At 36.6% G+C, this 9,768-nt stretch overlaps 1 protein-coding gene and 1 pseudogene across 1 annotated transcript; both read left to right on the top strand.

Moving 5' to 3' along the window:
* LOC120194987 (SUMO-conjugating enzyme UBC9-like) lies at positions 1 to 1,239 on the top strand. Its single transcript, XM_039197136.1, has 4 exons — positions 1 to 33; positions 163 to 305; positions 771 to 898; positions 998 to 1,239. Exons 2-4 carry the CDS (start codon positions 236 to 238, stop codon positions 1,121 to 1,123), a joined length of 324 nt encoding a protein of 107 aa, XP_039053067.1. The 5' UTR covers positions 1 to 33; positions 163 to 235; the 3' UTR covers positions 1,124 to 1,239.
* A 78-nt stretch (positions 1,240 to 1,317) lies between these two features.
* On the top strand, positions 1,318 to 7,622 carry LOC120195031 (annotated as a pseudogene).
* Positions 7,623 to 9,768: the final 2,146 nt, after the last annotated feature.

Raw genomic sequence — 9,768 nt, forward strand, 5'->3', positions numbered from 1 at the left:
TTTGAAGCTTCAAGTGCAAAGTCAAGGGATTTGCGGGTGGAGAAGAGGATAAGGATCTCTCTGCCTTCAAAGTTTGATCATTGAATTCAAAGCTTTATACTTTTCTAACTTGTTCTTCCCTTCTATATTTTTAGCTTTCTTTTCGTTTCTTTTTTTTCTCTCCTGGCTCCTGTCCATCTAGAAAGAATTTTTGTCTTGTCCTCTGTTCTGTTGCGTTCTTTTCTGTTCGAGCGTCATGGCTTCAAAGCGGATTTTGAAGGAACTCAAGGATTTGCAGAAAGATCCACCCACTTCTTGCAGTGCTGGTAACATTTCATCTTCTACCGCCTAATGTCAATATATCTTTACCAACAATACCATACTTTGATCTCATTGTTTATGTTGCTTACCCTACCTTTTTCATTGTTTTTAACTGCGTACTTAGTTTTAGCTTATGAATAAAATCGATTAAAAATTTAAAACCCCAAAGCTCCAAACTTGACTCCTTGTATTTGCTTTAGCTCATTTACCCTTATATACGTTAGGGCTGCTTATTGTTGAAAATGAAGGTTTTCATCATGAAAAATGAGCAAATCCCTTCCTTAGGCCTTGATATTCATGTAGTCTGTTTGCCTTCCAACTTGATTTTGATTTAATCGACAAGCTTTTCGGTTCCTATACTAGAATTGTTTGATCCGATTCAGACTGTTCATTATTATTATCTGAACTTTGACTTGTGCATCAATGGATGTCATTTAGGTAACCTTTGGATGCTTTTTTTTTTGTAATAGGTCCTGTAGCTCAAGACATGTTTCATTGGCAAGCAACAATCGTGGGCTCTTCCGATAGCCCTTATGTTGGAGGTGTATTTTTAGTTACGATTCATTTTCCTCTGGACTACCCTTTCAAGCCTCCTAAGGTAATTTACTTCACCCGCGATGTTTTACTCTAGTGTTGATGATTGTTCGTATGATACTCTACACACTCTTTTCATGGACAATGTTGTTTTGTTGTATAGGTTGCATTTAGAACCAAGGTCTTACATCCAAACATCAACAGCAACGAGAGCATTTGTCTTGATATCCTAAAAGAACAATGGAGCCCTGCACTAACCATTTCCAAGGTCTGTCCTTACTCCTGCTAATACCATAGTTAAAATAGTACAATGTATAAACATTGTCAACAAAACTAACACTGGTGCAAAACAAGTTTTGCTCTCAATCTGCTCCTTACTGACTGATCCAAACCCCGACAACCCACTTGTTCCAGAGTCCAGACAAATAAAACTAACTCGTTTTCTATTATACCTATTAGTCTTTTTTAACAGGTTGTTTTTAAATGACGTGTAACGACATGGATTCGAGCATGGCCAGCATTTGCAGGCTCTGTCCCTTTTTGTGCTTGGTGCTCTATCCCTTGTTTTGTGTGTCTGCAGGGCATGGATTCGAGCATGGCCAGCATGGGCGACAGCAGCATTGGTTTCGGTGGATGGCTGACCAGCATGGGTCTTCCTCGGTGGGTTCACGTGGGTAGCGCACTGTCTCGGGCTTCCTCCTGGTGGATTTGCACCATATATTAATTATCTTAAGTTTCTTGTAATTGTATTTTTATTTTTTTAGATTTTTTATAGTTCATATATTCATATTATAATGTATTGGTGATGGTTGATTAAAGGGAAAATTATTTATATATTTTAAATGCAATATAAGATTTTTGTAGGTTCAAATTCGAGTTTGAGTTCGAGCTTGAATCGAGTTCGAGTTTGAGTTTGAGCTTGAATCGAGCTCAAAATCGAGCTTCAATCGAGCTCGAGTCTCGAGCTTCAATCGAGCTCCTGAATTTTTTTTTGAGTTTGAGCATTTTCGAGTTCGAGTCGAGTTTCAATATTATCTTTCGAGTTTGAGTCGAGTTTGAAAATTTTAGGCTCGCGAGTTTTCGAGTCGAGTCAAGCTAACATTTAAAGTTTTCGAGTTCGAGTCGAGCTCTGCGATACTCGAGCTCGACTCGGCTCGTTTACACCCCTAGTTACCAGATTTGATTTAACTTACCCGGGTGAGGGTGGCCCTTTTAAACGAAGGGTAAAGTATAGTAATAGTCGCTATACTTTTTTAAAGATTTAATTTAGGTCCTCAACTTTTAAAACTTGTAATACAATCCTCAAACATTTAGTCCATTTGCAATATGGTCCCCGATGTAACCGGTCAGTTGGCGCCGTTACACCGTCGTTAGTACGTTTACAATATGATCACTGAAATTTTCAGGCACTTGCATTTAGGTCCCCAACTTTTAAAACTTGCAACACAGTACTCAATTTTCAAAACATGTAAAAAAATAAATTCGTTCACGATATATTAGTCTCATAATCAACATGAACTTATTAAAAAGAATACGAACTCACAAGACGTCGAAAACCACAGGTCGGATCAATACAATTCCCAGTAAACTAATACCAGCAATCTCTCGGTTTGAGCCTGGCGATTTCACTATGTCGATACTCACAATCAATTCCATGATTTAAAGAAAAACCAAACAAGAAAATAAAAAAAAAATTAGCTTAGGACATTCTTTCACTTCTATTTTGATGGACTTAACATCTTTCATAAGGAGCACTAAAAGTTTTTATTAAGAAAAAAGAAAGAAAATTAGATGGTTTTGGTTCAAAACTAAAATTGAATATCCAGATCATTCACATGCAGCTCCAGAAACATAAAAATTTCAACAAAAAACACACAATGCGAGCTGAAAATGAGAAAGTGCGAAAAATGAAAAGCTTACTTCCGGATAACCCAAAAGAGAAAATAAATACATTCTTGCAAGTGAGGGGATAGGCTAAGAAATAAACACAATCGGTGTTGCGTTCCAGCAATTCGTCCTCCATTTTTTTCTTTGTAAATAAAAAGCTGAAAGATATAGCACTGTTTGGGTTTACAATTTTACATGGCGGAAAATTGAAGAATAAAAACCAAACGAGAGTGCATGCGAGCGAAAGAGACTGAGAGGTGAATACACTTTTTGGGATTTCATTATATTTGATCATATGTTGAAAAATCTTTAACCACAAGGATTAAACGAAGAAATTATTATATTCCATTTATACAAAATAATTCAGCTTTGTTGGTGACTTTCAACAATGATACTTAGTTCATCTTAGTAATATTTGTCAACTCTGCATTTCTAACCCCATTTTTTTTCTCACAAGCATTTCATCGAACATCTATACTTCACCTAAGATGACTTGTATATAATATTACACCTTGAATCATTGATGTTCCCGATAGTCCCTTGGTTGGGTCTTTTCTCAATAGACCTTTATTCAAGTCAACATCTCCATATAATTCAAAGTTAGATTAGAATTTCCCATGCATCACCGAATGAAAAGTTATGCTAGAAATGAGAAGAGAGAAGCGAGAAAGAAAATTAATGATCGAAAAGGAATTTGGGGTTTATAATAAAATTAAGAAATGTGTTGTAAGTTTTAAAATTTGGGGGACCTAAATACAAGCGCCTGAAAAGTTCAATGACCATACTGCAAACGTACTAACGGCAGTGTAACGGCGTCAAATAGCTGGTTACGTCGGGGACCATATTGCAAACGGACTAAATGTTGGAGGACTGTATTACAAGTTTTAAAAGTTGGAGACCTAAATGAAAGTTGTAGAAAAGTTTAGTGACCATTACTATACTTTACCCTTAAACGAATTTTACAAATTTGGTTAGAGAAGTTAACTTCCCATCAAGATCAAATGCTCCATTTTAATGCTAACCACTTTCTGCGCAGTCGAATTTCATCTTCAATCTTATTCATTGTCGGAATCCGTTAAGAGATTAGCGACGGGGGAAAGTGATAAGAAATCTCCGATCTAGGCGGCGGCCACGTTACGGCGCACAGGCATGTGCAGTGATCTCAGCTCTTCTTCTCTTATTTTCAGTATTTATCCTCTACACCCGTCTTTCTCTCTCTTCCAAATCCGACATGTATCCTCATCACTCCCACGTAGACGACTGCAACAACAACGACGCCGTTTTCTCCACTATCCCTCTCCTCTCCGACTCCGAAGATGTTGCCGCCATCACCACCATCACCTCCTCAACAGACGACAAAATTGACGAATTGGACACCCTCGAAGAAAAAGAAATTACCGATGACGACATCGGCAATGAAGTCGAGCAAGAGGAGCCAGAAATGACGACAATGAATAAAAAAACAAGATCTTTTCCTCTGGGCATTTTTATTTCGACCATTCAAGTGGGTCAATTAGAAGAGCTTTCAATAAACGTTCGATTCAAGATTGGGATTACGATGGGGGGTTTTTGAATGATGGGTTTGGAGGGGATGATGATAAAATTAAGGCAGCCTTTGGATCCGATGATATCCCATTAGATGAGGAAGTTAGGAGGAAAATGACTGTAGTGGAAAGTATTGAAGATGCTTTGCTGGTGAAGAAAGTTGCTGGGAGAAAAGTGAATCCTTTGAGGGAGAAATGGGGTGATTGGTTTGATAAGAAAAGTGATTTCTTGAGAAGGGATAGAATGCTTAAATCCAATTTAGAGATTTTGAATCCATTGAATAATCCTTTACTGCAAGACCCTGATGGGGTTGGTGTTACTGGCTTGACTAGAGGGGATAAAATGGTGCAAAAGGGGATTTTGAGTGAGTTCAAGAAGGTCCCTTTTACTGGGAAGAAGCCCTTAGGGATCTCCTAGACTGGCTTGGAGGTTAAGGAAGGCAGTATGAGTAAGAAAAATGAAAATGCGAGGAATGTGTTAAGTGAAAGAAAGTAGCTATAGTGGTAAAGATGATTTGAGTTCGAATTCAAGTTGGAATGAGAGTAGAATTGGGAAGAATGAAGTCAATAATGTAGATTTAGAAGCTCATAAGAGTAACTCCGAGTTTTCGGGGAATATATATGCTGACGGAAGGAGATGGGGTTACTATCCTGGATTGGACTCAAGGCTGTCTTTTACGGATTTTGTGGATGCATTTATTAAGAAAGGGAATGTGATATTAGAGTTTTTATGATATGGAGTTCACCTCCGTGGATGTATAGTGTTAGGCACCAAAGAGGGCTGAAGATTCTGCTTGCTCAGCATAGAGATGTTTGTGTCCTAGTGTTCTCTGAAACTATTGAGCTTGATTTTTTCAAAGACAGCTTTGTGAAAGATGGGTAAGTTTTCTTCTGGGTCTGCATTTTGATTTATCATTTCTATGCTTCTATTAATGGTTTCTTGTTCATCACAGTTACAAAGTTGCTTTGGCAATGCCAAACCTTGATGAATTGTTGAAAGATACACCTAACACACGTATTTGCTTCCGTGTGGTTTGAATGGAGAAAGACAAAGTTTTATGCTACCCATTATAGTGAGCTTGTACGACTTGCTGCCCTTTACAAGTAAGCTTGTTCATCTATGCACATGCTTTTGTGAGGTTCAGGATGCAATTTTTAGTCATGCTATCAATTTGCTGTCATAATTGTTTTAATCGATTGCTACATAGCAGATTTCACTTGGTAGAGTGCTACCTTTTAGTTTCAATGTTTACACTGTTTTCCTTCTGCTCTTATTCCTGCATGCTCATCTGTTTTGCATTTATGGTGGCATCTATCTTGATTCTGATATTATAGTTCTGAAACCATTATTGGCACTCAATAATACTGTGGGCCAGGAGGATCGGGGAAGCTATTTGAATGGAGCTTGAATGGCATTTAGAAAACATAGGTAAAAAGGCTGCACTTGGTTCTTATGGTCTCAATAATTGTTTCCAGTTTATCTGGTTTCGTTGATATTACTGTTGCTTATGCTTGGATTTTTAGGTAATACATACATACATACTTACATATATATTGAACAGAAAGGTAATACATATGTTTTGTATTAATTCTTAAAATTAAATGGATAGTATTGTATTTAGATTACAATTATGGAAATTGCTATTTGTCTGAAGGCCTTTGGCAGTTCGAGTATTTTGAGGAGTTGTACTACTCTGCCTATTGTCTTTATCTCAGATCTTCATGTTCATTTATTGTAAAACAAAAATGATGTTTCTTCTTGTTTCATTTCTTGGAATATTTTTTCAAAGAATAGAAAGCTGTTTACCTTTTTCTGTTCCGTGTTTTGGCATGTTCTGATAATTCCTTGGACTCGTATAATTATGGATACCTTGTTTGAGAATAACCATGGTGCATTCTCTTTAGTCTATGATTTATATTTAGTTTTTGCATTCTTTGTGCAGTCCTTTTATAATAGAATGTTTGAAGGAATTTTATTCGACGTATGATGATACCCAATTGAGAGCAAATGGGGCTGATCTTCTATCAAGAGTTGCAAAAAGGTTTTTGAACAAAAAGAACATATCCATCAAACATCCAGAGTTGAATGTGCAACCTGCCTCTGTTTTCTTCCCTGTTAGTTCTCGGCATATTACAAGGTATTTTTCATGTATATCCCTACTCTTGAAAATGATTCTAAATTCATGTGTCTCTTACAATTCCAATTCACATTGGGAAATAACATTTATGCACTATACACAAATAAAAATGTGTCAAGCCCTGTTCGTACAAGATATTTGGCCCTTGTCATTGCAAAATCTGACTAGGGAAGCATCTCAAACTCCAACTTTATATTTTTGCTCCATAGCAATTGATTTAGTTTGCAGGAGTTTGCGTGATTGATTTTCTTTGTTATCATATTCATTTTCGGCATCTGCATTCCATCTAACCGAGCTATTCTACTAGTTTTTGGGTAGAACTAGATTTTAAATAAGTAGAGCCTTGAATTTCCCATTGTAAATTTCTTATTTTAGAATACGAGTCATTCGATTGTGTCAGTTATCTTTAAATCTCTTTAGAATGTTGGGTTTTTCTCTCAGCTTGCCTACCTCAGTTAGAACGGTAGAACCTAGAATTCCATAGCCAATAAAAGGTATTACCTATAATATGATCCTAATAATCCTCACCGGCCACACTAGCGTGCATTTATGAGATCAACTGTTTACAGTTTGCACTTGAAAATTTTCTCTAGCTTGCCTTATGACTCTTTGCAGTTTGCACTACACTAGTTGCACTTCTTTACCTGTTAAGTCTTGAATTCTTCTTTTCCGCAATTACTAATTTGGATAAAAAACAGATACTTTGTTGCCCCGACGACAGAAACTGAGAAATCACAGCAAGATGCTTTATTCAACAAGATTCTGACCGAGTCTCTGACATTTCATTTCTGGAACAGCGTGACATCTTCCCTCATTCCAGAGCCAGACAGCCTTGTAGCCAGGATTATTAACCATACATGTATTCATTGCTCCGAATTGTTGTTTCACATCTATCTCTCTTCAGCCCTGCCCCAGAATTAATCAAAGCAATTCTTTTTTAACCCGCGGTTGCAATATTTTTTGTAATGATATTAACCATCCATATGTATTCATTGCTCCGATTGTCATGTTAGAAATTCTTATGTTGTAAAGTTTCTATAATCTCATTCCTTCAGTTTTGATAACTGATTAGGATCCCCAACCAAGTGAAATCAATCTTCTTTTGTAATTTATCTGCCAACTATGTTCAGGGGATAATGTACCTTTGGCATTATGCAAATAGAACCACCTTATTTTCAGGGCATGGGATGCCTAATGAATAGAAGTAGCGATTATGGATAATCGGTTTCTATATTTACTACATTCATTTTTTATCTATCAAATTCTTTGCCATTACATTGACTTGTTGCTGATAATGAAAGCCAAGGAAAAAGTAATGGAAGTTGGCCTGGTACTGAGAGGACAAGTATGCCAGGCAAAAGTAACTGGTGTTTCAATTTATAGCGTGCATGATATTGGCGACCAGCCTTCTAAGTACCTTTGTTTCTTCTTGCTTAGATAGCAGGCAAGCAAGAGGCTAAACTGTCATTCGTGGTACACTTTCAATCCATAGCATTAGGTCCAAAGCATCTTCTCTTCACTTGATTCCACACCCATTGTAGCCATTACCAGCGGCATCTGTTAAGACTTGACCCTCATACACACCGTAACCATACATACCTTGACACATTTCACCCGGTGCAGTTGGATTATTACCAGCGTACCGTCCATTTACCAGTGGGTTACTCGCAGTTTCGGCCAGCTCATGAGCTTTAACAGTGATCATTCCGTCCACTCCAACATCCCCGTTGTTTTACTTCCTTTGGCACTTGGTGGTGGCGTCATCCCCTTAAGCCAGACAAATGGATAAGCCCAAACTAAGAACCCTTTAAATGTCATTATAACTATGGACCAATTTTTTAAATTCGATTTCATGTTTTATTTACTTTTTCAAGTTCATGGAATAAAATCACAGCTTAATAAGTGATCAAACTATTCCTTTTTTTCCGAATAGGTGCCTGAAGTATTTTTTGGTTCATCCAGGTGTCTAACGTTACTAACGTTACCACTTTAGGTGCCCGGACATTAACGATCGTTAATTGAAAACTGTTATCCATTCATTTGCTAACATGTGACCATAATTTGAAATTGGCTCAAGTATAAAATAAGTGCTCAAATTATACAATTTTTTTCCACTTTAGGTGTTTAGTGTTAACGACCGTTAAAAAATCTCGTTAGGTGACACGTGTCATAAAACCTAAAATTTTGAAATATTTATTTTTTTAAAAATAAAAATACTATTAAAAAAAAGCGTGTGCTTCCCCTCCCCTTCGTCCCCTGTCCTTTCGTCATTTTAATTTTCATGGCCAAACGGACAAAATTCAAACGGTCAGCCTATCAAATGGCTAAGGGACAGGTTTCCACAATCGATTACCACGATTGATAAAATGAATTTAAGGGATTGTGTATTTGGAATTTAAGGGATTAGGGATTAAAATTTAGGGATTTGAGAATTTTAGGTTTTGAGATGATATTAAGAGTTGTAATCGATTAGTTAGTGTTCGACGATGTATGGGTGGCCGGAGATGACTGGCGGTTGGAATAAATGAGACTAAAATAAGAGATTTTAAGAGTTAAGGGTTTTTTAGAAAAAATGGGGGTTTTCGCAAATAAAATATTTTTAAGTTTTTTAAATAAAATTTTAAAATTACCATATTGTGACACGTGTCACTTAACGAGGTTTTTTAACCACCTTTAACACTGAGACACTTAAAGTGGTAATGTTTATAACGTCAGACACCTTCCAATGACAAATAATAACACCACAAGTTCAGAGAAAAATGAAAGGGTAGGCATCTAGAGATAAAATGAAGCTGAGTAATCTCAGCTATACAAACTAAAATTCAATTTTCAAAGATTGAGATTACAAATGCCAAATCCAATAAGGAACAAGAAAACAAATCAATGGATCCAAATAACCCGATATCTAGATATCATTTTTCATGGTGATTTTGCCTTAAGAAAGCGCCTGTAGTGAAACATAATAAATGGATCCAAACAACTAGATCCGTGAATACATCCACTGAACTCAATCCAAAATTCATAATCTTCAACGTCGAATCTTTGTTTTTTCTCAAGAACAAGCAATATTTCGATTCTATAGATAAAATGAAGTTGGGTAATCTCACTTATACAAAATAAAATTCAATTTCCAAAGATTGAGATTGCAGAATGACAAATCCAACAAGGAACAATAAGACAATTCAATGGATCCAAATAACTCGAGAAACGAATATCAATTTTCGTGGTGATTTTCCCTTGAGAAAGTGCCTCCGATGAAACATAATAAATGGATCCAAACAATTCAATAATTGGATCCATGAATTCATCCACTGAACTCAATCCAAAATCCATGATCCTTAGCGCCGAATCATTATTTTTGCTCA

Source organism: Hibiscus syriacus, unplaced genomic scaffold (assembly GCF_006381635.1).
Source record: "Hibiscus syriacus cultivar Baekdansim isolate YM2019G1 unplaced genomic scaffold, ASM638163v2 tig00117005_pilon, whole genome shotgun sequence".
In the NCBI taxonomy this organism is placed as follows: Eukaryota; Viridiplantae; Streptophyta; class Magnoliopsida; order Malvales; family Malvaceae; genus Hibiscus; species Hibiscus syriacus.

Coding starts and splice junctions, on each gene's coding strand:
- LOC120194987 (XM_039197136.1), top strand. CDS start 236: ATGGCTTCAAAGCGGATTTTGAAGGAACTCAAGGATTTGCAGAAAGAT. Junction 306..770: donor ACCCACTTCTTGCAGTGCTG/GTAACATTTCAT, acceptor TTTTTGTAATAG/GTCCTGTAGCTCAAGACATG. Junction 899..997: donor ACCCTTTCAAGCCTCCTAAG/GTAATTTACTTC, acceptor TTTGTTGTATAG/GTTGCATTTAGAACCAAGGT.